This window comes from Lithobates pipiens, unplaced genomic scaffold (assembly GCF_037356315.1).
Source record: "Lithobates pipiens isolate NorthernLeopardFrog02 unplaced genomic scaffold, aLitPip1_a1.2 Scaffold_1, whole genome shotgun sequence".
Classification (NCBI taxonomy): Eukaryota; Metazoa; Chordata; class Amphibia; order Anura; family Ranidae; genus Lithobates; species Lithobates pipiens.
This window is the reverse complement of record NW_027507685.1, coordinates 96975807-96993175: the sequence shown is the minus strand read 5'-3', so window position 1 is coordinate 96993175 and position 17369 is coordinate 96975807. Positions and strand designations below refer to the sequence as shown.

The 17369-nt window shown below is 45.1% G+C and overlaps 1 protein-coding gene across 4 annotated transcripts in view; it reads left to right on the top strand.

Annotated features, from left to right (window-relative positions):
* LOC143954524 (cyclic nucleotide-gated channel alpha-2-like) overlaps positions 1 to 17369 on the top strand; it is a 123159-nt gene that overhangs the window by 63015 nt on the left and 42775 nt on the right. For 3 of the 4 annotated variants that reach the window (XR_013269653.1, XM_077465220.1, XM_077465219.1), the window contains exon 2: positions 6236 to 6452. The exons of the other annotated variant lie outside the window; for it this stretch is intronic. Coding sequence is in view for 2 of the 3 variants with exons in the window: in XM_077465220.1 (XP_077321346.1) it covers positions 6340 to 6452 (113 nt within the window). In the remaining variant the exon portion in view is untranslated. The remainder of the gene's footprint in view (positions 1 to 6235; positions 6453 to 17369) is intronic. 4 annotated transcript variants of the gene reach the window in all.

Below are 17369 nucleotides of genomic sequence, written 5' to 3'. Positions count from 1 at the left end.
TGTGCAGCACAAATTCACCTGACTGCCCTGGCTCCCCACTCCTTCCCTCTGCAGCACTTCTGGCTTCCTTCCTCTCCTCTCCTCTCCTCTCCTCTCCTGCCGGCTGTTGCTGCGGAGATGTTTTAGGACGAGTGAGGGAATGGGCTGGTAAATTTGTATTTATCAGCCCCTTCCCTTTCTGAATGAACATGGTGAGTGATGTGAGTAGTAGTGAGTAGTGTGTGTTTGAGCTTTGGGGTGCACACCCTAATGCAATAGGCTTCGCACACCTATGGAGGGAGGGTAAAGGAAAGGAAACTGAAGGGAGGGGAAATTAATAGAGGGTAAAAGAAGAGATGGGAAAGAAAAGAAACAATAGGAAAAAAACGAAAAGACAGGAAAGGGGAATATAATGAAATACACTAACTATACACTTTTCCATTAGTGTTGTATTATGAATATTACAGCAAAAAAAATTTAATAATTGTCAGCAAGAAAGCAAATTCATTTTTTGCAGTTATTGGGCTGAGAATAGGAATGTCTGTGATTCAATAGTATGTGTCAATAACCAATGTAACGTTGTTGGGTTTTTATAAATGATTAAAGAAACATTTTACTATTTAGACTAATATCTTTCTTCTCCCAGCAGGAGGTGGTCCCCTGTACTGATGTTCTCCCCCTGTACTGATGTTCTTCCCCTGTACTGATGTTCTCCCCCTGTGCTGATGTTTTCCCCTGTACTGAAGTTCTTCCCCTGTACTGATGTTCTTCCCCTGTACTGATGTTCTCCCGCTGTACTGATGTTCTCCCCTGTACTGGTGTTCTCCCCCTGTACTGATGTTCTCCCCCTGTACTGATGTTTTCCCCTGTACTGAAGTTCTTCCCCTGTACTGAAGTTCTTACCCTGTACTGAAGTTCTTCCCCTGTACTGATGTTCTTCCCCTGTACTAATGTTCTCCCCCTGTACTGGTGTTCTCCCCTGTACTGGTGTTCTACCCCTGTACTGATGTTCTCCCCTGTACTGATGTTCTCCTCTGTACTGATGTTCTCCCACTGTACTGATGTTTTCCCCTGTACTGATGTTTTTCCCCTGTACTGATGTTCTCCCCTGTACTGATGTTCTTCCCCTGTACTGATGTTCTCCCCCTGTAATGATGTTCTCCCCCTGTAATGATGTTCTCCCACTGTACTGATGTTCTCCCCTGTACTGATGTTCTCTCCCTGTACGGATGTTCTCCCCCTGTATTGATGTTCTCCCCCTGTACTTACATAGTTAGTCAGGTTGAAAAAAAAAAGACACAAGTCCATCTAGTTCAACCACAAAAAAAATATTGTTTACTGCTCTACTGACATCATTTACACACACCCCTCCCCCCACCATACACCCCCTCCCCCCACCATACACTATACATACACCCCCCTCCATACACTATCCATATATACAGTCCCCCCATATATACTGTTCTCCACTCCCCAGACAGCATCCATATATACAGTTCTCACCGGGTGACACCGTCCTCTGCCCTACTGACACCGTCCTCTGCCCTACTGACACCGTCCTCTGCCCTACTGACACCGTCCACTGTCCTACTGACACCATTTACTGCTCTACTGACACCGTCCTCTGGTCTACTGACACCATTTTCTGCCCTGCTGACACCATTTACTACCCTACTGACACCGTTTACTGCTCTACTGACACCGTCCTGTGCTCTACTGACACCATCCTCTGCCCTACTGACACCGTCCACTGCCCTACTGACACCATCCTCTGCCCTACTGACACCGTCCTCTGCTCTACTGACACCGTCCTCTGCCCTACTGACACCGTCCTCTGCCCTACTGACACCGTCCTCTGCCCTACTGACACCGTCCTCTGCTCTACTGACACCGTCCTCTGCCCTACTGACACCGTCCTCTGCCCTACTGACACCGTCCTCTGCCCTACTGACACCGTCCTCTGCCCTACTGACACCGTCCACTGTCCTACTGACACCATTTACTGCTCTACTGACACCGTCCTCTGGTCTACTGACACCATTTTCTGCCCTGCTGACACCATTTACTACCCTACTGACACCGTTTACTGCTCTACTGACACCGTCCTGTGCTCTACTGACACCATCCTCTGCCCTACTGACACCGTCCACTGCCCTACTGACACCATCCTCTGCCCTACTGACACCGTCCTCTGCTCTACTGACACCGTCCTCTGCCCTACTGACACCGTCCTCTGCCCTACTGACACCGTCCTCTGCCCTACTGACACCGTCCTCTGCTCTACTGACACCGTCCTCTGCCCTACTGACACCGTCCTCTGCCCTACTGACACCGTCCTCTGCCCTACTGACACCGTCCTCTGCTCTAATGACACCGTCCTCTGCCCTACTGACACCGTCCTCTGCTCTACTGACACCGTCCTCTGCCCTAATGACACCGTCCTCTGCCCTAATGACACTGTCCACTGCCCTACTGACACCGTCCACTGCCCTACTGACACCGTCCACTGCCCTACTGACACCGTCCATGGTCCTACTGACACCATTTACTGCTCTACTGACACCGTTTACTGCTCTACTGACACCGTCCTCTGCTCTACTGACACTGTCCACTGCCCTACTGACACCATTTACTGCTCTACTGACACTGTCCACTGTTCTACTGACACTGTCCACTGCTCTACTGACACCATTTACTGCCCTACTGACACCATTTACTGCCTTACTGACACTGTCCACTGCCCTACTGACACCATTTACTGCTCTACTGACACCGTCCTCTGCTCTACTGACACCGTCCTCTGCTCTACTGACACCGTCCTCTGCCCTACTGACACCGTCCTCTGCCCTACTGACACCATCCACTGCCCTACTGACTCCGTCCTCTGCCCTACTGACACCATCCACTGCTCTACTGACACCGTCCTGTGCTCTACTGACACCGTCCTCTGCCCTAATGACACCGTCCTCTGCCCTAATGACACCGTCCACTGCTCTACTGACACCGTCCTCTTACCTACTGACACCGTCCTCTTACCTACTGACACTGTCCTCTTCCCTACTGACACCGTCCTCTTCCCTACTGACACCGTCCTCTTCCCTACTGACACCGTCCACTGCCCTACTGACACCGTCCACTGTCCTACTGACACCATTTACTGCTCTACTGACACCGTTTACTGCTCTACTGACACCGTCCTCTGCTCTACTGACACTGTCCACTGCCCTACTGCACCATTTACTGCTCTACTGACACTGTCCACTGTTATACTGACACTGTCCACTGCTCTACTGACACCATTTACTGCCCTACTGACACCATTTACTGCCTTACTGACACTGTCCACTGCCCTACTGACACTGTCCACTGTTCTACTGACACTGTCCACTGCCCTACTGACACTGTCCACTGCCCTACTGACACCATTTACTGCTCTACTGACACTGTACACTGCCCTACTGACACTGTCCACTGCCCTACTGACACCATTTACTGCTCTATTGACACCGTTCACTGCCCTACTGACACCGTCCACTGCTCTACTGGCTGACAGTGTCCACTTTTAATGTAGGCTATTTTCACTGACATTTCTTTTATTAATCGAATCATATTTTATGGGTACACTAAATGCTTTTGTTTTATTTAATCATGCCCCTTTAAGTCCCCCCACTTTTAATGCAATTTGGCTATAGCAACTGTTCACTGTAGCACACTTCATTACTACTCTTTTTGGGTAACCCAAGGTATTTTACAATCCTATAGCGTGTATTACAAAAAAATTTCCATGCGCCGTGAAAATGTTCGGGTTTGGCTTGAAGAAAAGGTGGCAACCCTAAACACCCTAGAGAATAAAATAGCGGTTGTTGCAATACTTTCTGTAACACCGTATTTGCGCAGCGGTCTTACAAGCACACATTTTTTGGAAAAAAATAAGACAACAGTAAAAATTTTTTATATTGTGAAAGATGATACGAGTAAATTGATACCCAACTTGTCACGCTTCAAAATTGCACCCACTCGTGCAATGGCGACAAACTTTAACCCTTAAAAATCCCCATAGGCGACGTTTAAAAAATTCTACAGGTTGCATGTTTTGAGTTACAGAGGAGGTCTAGGGCTAGAATTATTGCTCTCACTCTACCGACCGCGGCGATACATCACATGTGTGGTTTGAATACCATTTTCATATGTGGGCGCAACTCACATATGCGTTCGCTTCTGCGGGCGAGCTCGTCGGGAGGTGCGCATTTAAAAAAAAAAATTCTTAAAGGGGGAGGGGGGATTGAAGGGAGGGGAAAGGAAAGAAAAAATAAAGGGAATGAAGCAATGGTAAAGAGAAGAAATTGAAGGAAGGACAAAGAAAGAGGAGATGAAGAAGAGGTAAATTTATTGGAAGGAAAGAAAAATGGTGGGGTTAAGGGGATAAAAAGGAAGGGAAGGAGAATGAAAGGGAAGAGAGGCCAAAGAAAACATAAAAATGGAAAATGAAGAAAAGAGAATGGGGCAGAATGAAGGGCAATAGAAAAGGAATGTAAGGGAGGGGAAAGGAAATGTAATTGAAGGGATGGGAAGGTGAAAAACATAAGGGAGGGGGGCATAGGCTTGCGCACAGAGTGTGCCGGGTGTGCCCAACACACCCTAATCACCCTGTGCAGCACAAATTCACCTGAATGCCCTGGCTCCCCACTCCTTCCCTCTGCAGCACTTCTGGCTTCCTTCCTCTCCTCTCCTCTCCTCTCCTGCCGGCTGTTGCTGCGGAGATGTTTTAGGACGAGTGAGGGAATGGGCTGGTAAATTTGTATTTATCAGCCCCTTCCCTTTCTGAATGAACATGGTGAGTGATGTGAGTAGTAGTGAGTAGTGTGTGTTTGAGCTTTGGGGTGCACACCCTAATGCAATAGGCTTCGCACACCTATGGAGGGAACGGTAAAGGAAAGGAAACTGAAGGGAGGGGAAATTAATAGAGGGTAAAAGAAGAGATGGGAAAGAAAAGAAACAATAGGAAAAAAAATGAAAAGACAGGAAAGGGGAATATAATGAAATACACTAACTATACACTTTTCCATTAGTGTTGTATTATGAATATTACAGCAAAAAAAATTAAATAATTGTCAGCAAGAAAGAAAATTCATTTTTTGCAGTTATTGGGCTGAGAATAGGAATGTCTGTGATTCAATAGTATGTGTCAATAACCAATGTAACGTTGTTGGGTTTTTATAAATGATTAAAGAAACATTTTACTGTTTAGACTAACATCTTTATTCTCCCAGCAGGAGGCGGTCCCCTGTACTGATGTTCTCCCCCTGTACTGATGTTCTTCCCCTGTACTGATGTTCTCCCCCTGTGCTGATGTTTTCCCCTGTACTGAAGTTCTTCCCCTGTACTGATGTTCTTCCCCTGTACTGATGTTCTCCCGCTGTACTGATGTTCTCCCCTGTACTGGTGTTCTCCCCCTGTACTGATGTTCTCCCCCTGTACTGATGTTTTCCCCTGTACTGAAGTTCTTCCCCTGTACTGATGTTCTCCCCCTGTACTGATGTTCTTCCCCTGTACTAATGTTCTCCCCCTGTACTGGTGTTCTCCCCCTGTACTGATGTTCTCCCCTGTACTGATGTTCTCCTCTGTACTGATGTTCTCCCACTGTACTGCTGTTTTCCCCTGTACTGATGTTTTTCCCCTGTACTGATGTTCTCCCCTGTACTGATGTTCTTCCCCTGTACTGATGTTCTCCCCCTGTAATGATGTTCTCCCCCTGTACTGATGTTCTCCCCCTGTACTGATGTTTTCCCCTGTACTGAAGTTCTTCCCCTGTACTGATGTTCTCCCCCTGTACTGATGTTCTTCCCCTGTACTAATGTTCTCCCCCTGTACTGGTGTTCTCCCCTGTACTGGTGTTCTCCCCCTGTACTGATGTTCTCCCCTGTACTGATGTTCTCCTCTGTACTGATGTTCTCCCACTGTACTGCTGTTTTCCCCTGTACTGATGTTTTTCCCTTGTACTGATGTTCTCCCCTGTACTGATGTTCTTCCCCTGTACTGATGTTCTCCCCCTGTAATGATGTTCTCCCACTGTACTGATGTTCTCCCCTGTACGGATGTTCTCTCCCTGTACGGATGTTCTCCCCCTGTACTTACATAGTTAGTCAGGTTGAAAAAAAAAAGACACAAGTCCATCTAGTTCAACCACAAATTTTTTTTTTAAATAAAATAAATAATAATATCATACAATCCCATATACCCAATTCTATACCCACAGTTGATCCAGAGGAAGGCAAAGATGTTCTCCCCCTGTACTGAAGTTCTCCCCCTGTACTGATGTTCTCCCCCTGTACTGATGTTCTCTGAACGCTCCCATGGAGGATGACTGGCCAGACAAATCTTCAAAAAAACTCGTCCCCCAGCTTACACCCACGGTCAGCCAATAAAAAAACAATTGAAAATGATGAGGAACCCACGGACAACTGCGGCAGTAGGTGAGTAGTCCACAAAGGACAAATGTCAATAATTTGATATCTAATTAAACCTTATTATTCTTTATTATTACATAAGTAGAATTATTCTGACACAGAGTGAATCATTGTATCCCCACTGTTGTTATTAGATTAAGAAAAAAGAAATCCCCCTTCATTGGGATTTTGTAGGCAACAGACACATGTGTATTGTCAAAAAAGTATATTTTGTTAAATATAACATTCATAAAAACATACATGAAAACATTCGATCATGAAGATGACCGGTATTAAAAGGACATGAAAAATACTTCATAAAGTCTACAAAACATCATAAACAAAACAAAAACAGAAAACAATGAGTTACATGGTATATATGACAAAAAAGATTGTTGCTCTCCGGTATATTATTAACCCCTGGTAACCAACGCGTTTCTGATTTAAGCACCTGCGTCAGAGATTTTAAGTAAGAGTGTATGTAGTCACAATTTTGTCTTTACTATAAAAGATGAAAAAGGGCATATTATAGGGATACAAAACCAGAGACATTCTTCACAACCATATAGGACAAATGAGCAGCAGTATTTCTGTGACGCACCTACCATGTAAATAATTACACCATATAACAGATTATTTACATGGTAGGTGCTTCCCAGAAATATTGCTGCTCCTATGTCCTATATGGTTGTGAAGAATGTCTCTGTTTTTGTAACCCTATAATATGCCCCTTTTCATCTTTTATAGTAAAAACAAAATCGTGACTACATACACTCTTACTTAATACCCCTGATAAAGGTGCTTAAAGCAGAAATGCGTCTGGTACCGGAGATCATTATATACCGGAGAGTAGCAATATTTTTTTGTCATATATACCATGTAACTCATTGTTTTCTGTTTTTGTTTTGTTTATGATGTTTTGTAGACTTTTAAAAGTATTTTTCATGCCCTTTTAATACCGATCATCTTCGTGATCGAGCGTTTTTTATGTACATTTAGTAAAATGAAAGGGGATTTCTTTTTCTTAATTGAGTATCAGGGATGTGGCAAGGCAACGACACATTGATCTGACATGGTGAAACCCTTCTTTCCACTGTTGTTATTAGTAACGCTCTTAGCGTAATTTTGTAGCTGCAGGCAATGTGGAGTACTTCATCCTCAAAGATCACAGCCGAGGCAAAGAAATCACTCAAGAAATTCTTAGCATCTCAGCTGACCCTGCTCACACCTTCCAGCCACAAAAACTGGAATAGAGGGAAAACTTTCAAATTCCCAGAGAAAGGCAGAAATGTAAACAAGGCAGATCGTCGTTCTGGTAGGGGATAAGATAGAGATTTCTGCCTTCATCCAGTCAGAGGATCCCCCACGTGGTTGGCAAGCGCCAGTTAAGCACACAGGTTAACCCTTTGAAAGCCCCCCAATTGTTAACCACTTCAGCCCCGGACCATTTTGCTGGCCAAAGACCAGAGCAGCACTTTTTGCGATTCGGCACTGCGTCGCTTTAACTGACAATTGCACGGTCTTGCGACGTGGCTCCCAAACAAAATTGACAACCTTTTTTTCCCACAAATGGAGCTTTCTTTTGGTGGTATTCGATCACCCCTGCGTTTTTTTTTTGCGCTATAAACAAAAAAAAGAGCGACAATTTTAGAAAAAACACATTATTTTTTACATTTTGCTATAATAATTATCCCCCAAATATATATAAAAAAACTTTTTTCCCTCAGTTTAGGCCGATACGTATTCTTCTACATATTTTTGGTTAAAAAAAATCGCAATAAGCGTTTATTGATTGGTTTGCGCAAAAGTTATAGCGTTTACAAAATAGGGGATAGTTTTATTTGTATGAATTTTTTTTTTTACTAGTAATGGCAGCAATCAGCTATTTTTATTGTGGCTGCGCCATTATGGCGGACACATCGGACATTTTTCGCACATTTTTGGGACCATTGTCATTTATACAGCAATCAGTGCTATACAAATGCACTGATTCCTGTGTAAATGACACTGGCAGTGAAGGGGTTACCCGCTAGGGGGCAGTGTAGGGGTTAAGTATGTCCTGGGGAGTGATTCTAATTGGGGAGGCGTGGCTACGTGTGACACATCACTGATCTCTGCTCCCGATAATAGGGAGCAGAGATGAGTGACACTATCACTGGGCAGAATTGGGAGATGCTTGTTTACATTAACATCTCCCTGTTCTTCCTCTCTGTGAGGCGATCGCGGGGGATCACGGAGGTCCCGGCCGGCGCGCACGCGATGGTATGGCGGCAAATTTAAAGGGATGTACAGGTATGCCGATTTGCCCAGCCATGCCATTCTGCCGAAGTACATCAGTGTGCGCCAGTCGGGAACCGGTTAACCTCTTTGCCCGTGTCATTAGTACAGTGACAGTGCATGTCTTTAGCATTTATCACTGTAATTATGTCACTGGTTCACAGAAAAGTGTCAAAAGTGTCAATTGGGTGGCCCATTTGTCTGCCGCAATCTCATAGTCCCGCTAAAAATTGCTGATAGTAAATATCCCATAGTTGATAGACCTATAACTTTTGCGCAAACCAATCTATATATATATATACGCTTATTGGGATTTTTTTTTTACCAAAAACATTTAGCAGAATATATATTGGCCAAAAATGAATAAAGAAATTATTATTTTTTTTTTTAATTTTATTAGTTATGTTTTATAGCAGAAAGTATAAAATATTGGGTTTTTAAGGGCCTGGGGTAAAAGTGGTTAAATCTACTTTCATCGGCTTGCGGACTGCCTGCCGTACATTTACTGTGGGCAGACGCTGCTGGGCTGGATCATGTACATGTGCTGTGACTTGCTACAGCACAAGTTTGGCAGCAATGTCCCAGCCAATGATTTGTGTCCGGGACCTGCTGATCGGCTGTGTCCAATTGCAGCACAGACAGAGCCCTGTGTTTACAAACAACACAGAGCTCTGTACACGGAGCAGCGATGTTGTTGTTTCTTTGAAGGAGAAAAAGCAGCCACATCTATTAGTAAAAGCAGCGTATATTACACACATTACACTTGTTAGGCACCCAGTTAACATTTTAACCACCCCTAGATGTTAGTAGACATGTGCAATTCGTTTAGTTCCAAATTAGTTTTTTTAACGAATTCTGACAAATTTGTTAATTCTGAAATCTCAGAATTTTTCAATTTTCAAGTTTCCGAATTTCTGAATTTCAAATTTCCGAATTTTGTATATTCCGAATTTGCAAGTTTCCGAATTTTCGAAAATTTGACATTTTGGAAATTCAGAAATTCGTAAAATCTTGGAAATTCGGAGATTCAAAATTTTGAATATTGGAAAATTCTAAATTTCTGAAATTACAAATTTTGTATTTCTGAATTTGCAAATTTCCGAATTTTAGGAAACTTGACATTTTGGGAATTCAGAAATTCAGAGATTCGAAATTTTGAATATTGTAAAATTCTAAATTTCAGAAATTCAAAAGTTCGGAAATTCGGAAATTTGAAACTATGACAATTTGTAAATGTGAAAATTTGAAAATTTGAAAGTCCGGAAATCCAAAAATTCGTAAAAATTAAAAATTCGGAAATTTGGAAAATGAAAACACGAATTTACGGATTTCTGAATTTCTGAATTCCGAATTTAAGAATTTCAGAAAAAAAAGCGAAAAAACAAATGAAACGAAAACAAACTCATCTTTTGTCAGTGCGTATGTCTAGATGTTAGCCCCTTCCGAATCAGTGTCATCGGTACAGTGGCAGCGTACAGTATTATTTCTGACCACTATTGATATCTGTTTACCTTCCAGCCGGAGTCAGCTAGCCTACCACAGTAACACAGTCCCATTATGCGTCGCTGATCACCGGTATTACCAGTTTGGCGTCATAGCTGCGTAAATTCCTGTATACAGTGAGGGGAAAAAATATTTGATCCCCTGCTGATTTTGTACGTTTGACCACTGACAAAGAAATGATCAGTCTATCATTTTAATGGTCGATTTTATTTTAACAGTGTGAGACAGAAGGCTGCACAGTGGTGTAGTGGTTAGCACTCTCACCTAGCAGTAAAAAGGGTCACTGGTTAAAGCGGAGCTCCACCCGATTTTAAAAGATTAGCTCATGCCGATTAACTCAGTGTTAGAAAATAAAAACGGAACATTTTTTTTTTCCCTACTGTACCTTTGATTTCCACATCTTGATCTGTATTTCCTGTATGTGGAGTGTGCGGATATGTGCGGGGATAGTGCGGCTATTTCGTAACTTCCTTTTCGCCGCACTGGCTCCTGGGACCTTGTGTCAGTGTTCCCAGGAGTCAGTGTGGCGTCCCCGTGCGAGTTATCGTGGGATTTCTTTTTTTTTGGCATCACAAGGGGGGCGGAAACTACGCCCGTTGTGATGGCAACTTTGACGCTCCACGAATTTAAATATTGAGCATGCGCAGGAACGAGGCATGCTGGTAGCTAAACATCAAGGGAACAAGGAAGTAAATGCTTGTAGGCTTCACATCCCGCAAGCAAGATGAAAACAGCTGTCACGATTGTTTATAAGTTGTCATTTTCAATGAAAGCGGACATCGGGCAGGCTAAATCTACAAACATGTGAATTTGCAATTGTTTATGTGATTGTGTTATTGGGTGCAAAAAAGAAAAACAAAATATCGTGTGGAGCTCCGCTTTAAAATCCCAACCACAACACTACCTGCCTGGTGTTTGCATGTTCTCCCTGTGCCTGTGTGGGTTTCCTCTGGGTACTCCGGTTTCCTCCCACACTCCAAAGACATGCAGGTAGGTTAATTGGCTTCTGTCCAAAAATTTGCCCTAGTATATGAATGGGGACCTTGGATTGTGGGCTCCTTGAGGCTAGGGACCAATGTGAGTGTGCAATGTACAGGGATAGGGACAATTGTAGACACTCAGGTTGAACTGGATTGTCTGGTGTCTTTATTCAACCTTGCTAACTATGTAACAACAAAAATATCCAGAAAAATGCATTTCAAAAAGGTTAGGAATTGATTTGCATTCTAATAGTGAAAAAAGTATTTGATCCTCTATCAATAAGCAAGATTTCTGGCTCCCCGGTGTCTCCTATACAGGTAACAAGCTGAGATTAGGAGCACTACCTTTAAGAGAGTGCTACTAATCTCAGATTGTTACCTGCATAAAAGACACCTGTCCACAGAAGCAATCAGATTCCAATCTCTCCACCATGGCCAAGACCAAAGAGCTGTCCAAGGGTGTCGGGGAGAAGATTGTAGACCTACACAAGGCTAGAATGGGATACAAGACCATTGCCAAGTAGCTTGGTGAGAGGGTGACAACAGTTGGTGCGATTATTCACAAATGGAAGAAACACAAAATAACTGTCAATCTCCCTTGGTCTGGGGCTCCATGCAAGATCTCACCTCGTGGAGTTCCAATGATCATGAGAATGGTGAGGAATCAGCCCAGAACTACACAGGAGAATCTTGTCAATGAACTCAAGGCAGCTGGGACCATAGTCACCAAGAAAACAATTGGTAACACACTACGCCGTGAAGGACTGAAATCCTGCAGCACCCGTAAAGTCCCCCTGATCAAGAAAACACATGTACAGGCCTGTCTGAAGTTTGCTAATGAACATCTGAATGATTCAGAGGAGAACTGGGTGAAAGTGTTGTGGTCAGATGAGACCAAAATCAAGCTCTTTGGCATCAACTCAATTCGCCCTGTTTGGAGGAGGAGGAATGCTGCCTATGACCCCAAGAACACCATCAATGTCAAACATGGAGGTGGAAACATTATGCTTTGGGGGTGTTTTTCTGGTAAGGGGACAGGACAACTTCACTGCATCAAAGGAAAGATGGATGGGACCATGTGCCATCAAATCTTGGGTGAGAACCTCCTTTGACAAGGGTTTCTCCACTTAGTCATGTTTTGCTTGTGGATCAAATATATTTTACTTTTATTATCTTATTTTACTCACTGTTCTTCAACTCATAACATTTATATTGTGTTTTTTTTCTGGAATTTGATTGATATCTGTCTCTATCATATAAAATACACCTATGATAACAATTGTAGACCCTTCATTTCTTTGTAAGTGGGCAAACTTACAAAAACTGCAGGGTATCAAATAATTATTTTCCCCACTATGAGAGAGGAGAAATAGATGGAAGTGGCAGCAGAGGAGAGTTTTCCTCCTGGGTAGTCTGGAGATCATATGACCATCGCATTGCCGCCACCTCCCTCCCTGATAGAACAGTAAAATAAAAAGAAGATTCTAAAAGTCACCAGAGAGATCATCGAGCTGCTGATGGGATAGGTGAGCGGTGCTGGGAAGGACATCATGGACAATCAGCTGCCCCTCACATCATCGGATGGATCCAGTAATGGGAACCCACCAGAGAGATGTCCCCGTCCTCTGTTTTCCTGGGATTCCACACAGGAAGGTTATACCATCCCTTACCATCATCAGAATCTGAAGGATTGATATTGATGTTAAAGAGGAGGATGAAAAGTATGGAGTGATCGAGGAGTTTTCTGAAAAAAATGATCTCTACAAGAACATGATGACATCATCTAGTAACAGAGAGATGTCACAGTCCTCTGTACTCCTGAATGAATGAATAAATTAGATATTTGTATAACGCAAACTGAATCGCCTCAAGGCGCTGTGAAGAGCTTTGATCATCAACTAGAAGAGGAAGGTCTTGAGTTTTTTCCTAAAAGCCAGGTGGTTTTCTTCCAGGCGGATGTTGGTTGGTAGAGCATTCCATAGCCGAGGTCCTTGGACAGCGAATCTCCATTCCCCCTTAGATTTGTACTGAGATTTGGGAACGAGGAGGAGGTTTTTGTTAGATAATCGAAGACTGCGATTTGGTGTGTAGTGTTTTATTTTCTCAATTAGGTATTGAGGAGCATCTCTATGCACGCATTTGTGGGTGAGGCAGAGGGTCTTGAATGTGATCCGATTCTTTACGGTTAGCCAGTGTAGGCTCCTCAGCGAAAGGGAAGATTGATTCCCAGGTTTTTTTCCCTGTTATCAGCCTTGCCGCTGTGTTTTGGATAAGTTGTAATTGCGCAAGTTGATATTGGGGTAATCCTATGTACAGTGAGTTTGCGTGGTCCAGTCGTGAATTAATGACTGATCCAACTACCACTGCTTTGTCATTCTTTGGGATAAAAGGGATGAATCTGCGTAGCAGATGGTGAGAACCACTGACTATTGCTCCTATTTGTGCATCCATTGACATTTGTGAGTCTAAAATAACCCCGAGACTCTTGGTCTTGGTCTTAGGGGAGATGGTCTGCCCAAAGACGGTGGGTGGTGTCCAGGAGGTTTTGGTTACGAAATTATGATTTGGGTGTAGGATAAGCTCTGTCTTTGATTCGTTGAGTTTGAGTGAGTTGGTGGTCATCCAGTCTTCTATTGAATTGAGGCAATTTTCTAGTTCTTGATGATGGTCTCTTTGTCCAGTGATACGGAAATAAAGTTGCGTGTCGTCAGCGTACGAGTGGAAGCAGAGGTCTGAACATCTGATAATTTGGAGGAGTGGGCGGATGTAAATGTTGAAGAGGACTGGTGACATGGGTGATCCTTGAGGGACTCCGCAAGCGACTGCCCGGGATTCAGAGAAGAATTCTCCTAGTTTCACTGTCTGTGAACTATTTCCTAGGAAGGATGTGAACCATTGGAGATCTGAGCCTTGGACTCCTACTACTTCTGTGTGGCGGATGAGTAGAGTATTGTGGTCCACTGTATCAAACGCTGCGCTGAGGTCTAACAGTACCAAGAGACATGACTCTCCATCATCCGCTGCTTCGAGGGCATCGTCCCATATCTTGAGGAGAGCTGTTTCTGTTCCATGGCCCGGGCAGAAGCCTGATTGCAGCGGGTCCAGGAGTTTGTGTGTCAGGTCACCTTGAGGCGAGGTGACAGATGCACACCGTAGGGATCAGGAGTGCACCGCAAGGTTGTGGACCCTACGGCTGACTGCTGCAGATGGGAGACAGATCCCACTGGGGTTAGAGCGTAAGATTCCCTGGGGCGCGGAGTCTAAGAGCCAGCAGGTGTTCACCAGCGCCTCTAGTGGTGAGGATGGTCTTGGCTGCAACTGGCTCCAGGTCGCGACCCCCAGGGTCCCCCAGCTCACACTCACAGTAGGCAACAGGAGGATAGGGATAGTGAGGGACAAAGCCAAGGTCGGGGGCCACAAGCAGACAGGAATAGTCAGGGACACGCCAAAAGGTTAGGATCACAGGCAAACAGGGATAGTCAAGGACACGCCAAAGTTGGTAACGGAACAACAGAAGAGCACACGGCAGGTAACAGGAAGCTAACACACAAAGGAATACACAATGGTTGATCAGCAGGGCTGGCCTGCAGTGTACAGGTTAATATAGAGTTCTCTGATAGGAGCTAGGTTGGAGTCATGCCAGAGGATGGATTACAAAAGCAGTCAGGTGAGGGTCGGCTGGTCTCTAGAGATGAACACATGGATACAGGTAAGCAGACAAACACTATTGCAAAACCATGACAGTACCCTTCCTCTTACGAGGCCGACCCCTCCCCCACCTAGGTCCAGGCTTAAAGGGAAACTCCAGATGGAACCTCCTCAACAGACTAGGAGCAAAGACCTCAGATGCAGTGATCCAAGACCTCTCCTCAGGGCCAAACCCTTTCCAATGTACGATGTACTGAAGAATGCCTTTACGGAGCCGGGAATCCAAAACTTGACTAACCTCGTATTTTAGATTATCCTCAGACACTGGAACCAAGGTAGGGAGAGGACTTGAGGACTAAAGGCTTTTTAGGAATGGGTAAGGGCATGAGAAGATCAGGAGCCTGAGCAGGGTCCCCCAGACCCTTAAAGATGAGCTGGGCATTTATAACAGGACCACCAGACTGGACAGAGGTCAGTGGATCCCTGAGGTCAGGTTGGTTAGAAGGTGACATGTCACAAGAGTCAAGCCGGATAGCTGAAACACAAACAGAATGCAGAGAACCCTGAGAAAAAGATTGAATATCCCACCTGGCCGAATTAGGTATTCTATCCAAAGGATGGATTGAGCCTCTTAAACGGGTTTGAATGGACATAGTAGCAGTAGGGAGAGGCCAGGTCACAGAAGGTCCTGAACAAGAAGCAGGAAGCTCATTGGGCATGGGCTGGACTGGCATAACTGGTGAAGAGGCCGACTGAATAGTATTGTCAGGTGTAGCAACCATCTCAATCGCATCACAGGGCATAGCAACTGTGGAACTTGCAGACGAGTTAGCCTGGCTGTGCGTCCAAGGGAGATTAGGGACAGGCAAAGGTAAATGGTTATGCGAACTGGAGCGAATGATCGACTCAGGTTCATAGGTGGGCCCCTCATCCAGAGTACCACATGAGCTAGAGAGTGCATCAGTCCGACTATTGCAGGATGCATCCCAGAGATCGCTATATACAGCGGGAAGAGCAGAAGATACTGGGATGGTGGTAACAGGAAGTTTCTCTTTTGGGGTACCCTGGAGTAGGCAGGAAGAGGAACAGGAGGAACCCCAAGCCAGGATCTGTCCAACAGACCAGTCAACGTGTGGAGAATGGAGCCGTAACCAAGGAAGACCTAATATGATAGGAGATGAAGCCTTAGGTAAGACAAGGAAGGATATCCACTCCTGGTGGAGTGTCCCTACTGACATCTTAACAGGAAGAGTCTGGAAGCGGATAGGCCCCCTGGGAGAACCGTGCCATCAGTCGTGCCATCAGTCGCCAAGACCACCAATGGCGTTGTAAGGGGCAAAAGGGTAAGTCTCATGGAGGATGCAGTTTCCCAATCCATGAAATTGGCAGCGGCTCCAGAATCCAGATATGCTGAGACCGAACGAGAGGAAGCACCGACATGAAGCAACACAGAAAGGAGAAGATGAGAAGGTGAAGGTGATATTTCAGGGTCTAATACTCCACCTTCCAGATGTATTAGCCCTGAGCGTTTTTCCGGAAGAAGAGAACAAGTGTCACGGAAATGACCTTTGGCCCCACAATAGAGGCATAGGCCCTGATTTCTGCGCCTAGCACGTTCTTCGGGAGATAACTTAGTCCAGTCCAACTGGATAGGTTCCTCAGTAGGCAGGGGGTGCTCCTCGAATCGAAGAGAAGGGACTGGGGCTCAGACTGCCTAAAGAACGGGGGGTGCTGGCGTCTTTTTTCCAGGGCCCTCTCCTGAAAGCGAATATCGATCTTGTTACACAAGGTGATGACACTGTGCAGATCAGCAGGAAGGGATCTTCCTGCTAATTCATCCTTCACTCTATCAGAGAGGCCATGTAAAAAGGTTGCAACTAGGGCCTAATTATTCCAGCTCAATTCAGCTGTGAGGATACGGAACTGAAGAGCATACTGTCCCACAGACGCGGACTCTTGACGGAGACATAAAAGAGCGCTAGCCGCTGAGGAGACACAACCCGGTTCCTCGAAGATATTCCAAAAAAGTTTCAAGAAATCAGACAGGCTAAAAACCACTGGATCATTCAGTTCCCACAGAGGGGCAGCCCAAGCTAGCGCCTCACCGGACAGGAGGGATAGGATATATGCTACTTTTGCCCGATCGGACAGGAAGTTTTGGGGCTGAAGTTCAAAATGAATTGTGCACTGGCTAAGGAACCCCCTGCAAGCCTTGGAGTCCTCAGAGAAACGGGACAGAGCTGGCAGTAATAATGCATGTGTGGATGCGACTGGTGTGATAGGTGCAGCTGCTGACTGTACTTGAGGCTGCAGGTTCGGGGTTCCCAAGAAAGCCTGTAGCTGCTCGAAGCGGGAAGCCAGATCTTGAAGGAATCGCATCACCTGGGTCTGATGCGATTCTTGGGTCTCAAGTCTGCGAACTAAGCCCTGCAACGGATCGACTGTAGGAAGCGGCACATCAGTCGGGTCCATGGCTGATCAAACTGTCAGGTCACCTTGAGGATCCCACTGGGGTTAGAGCGTAAGATTCCCTGGG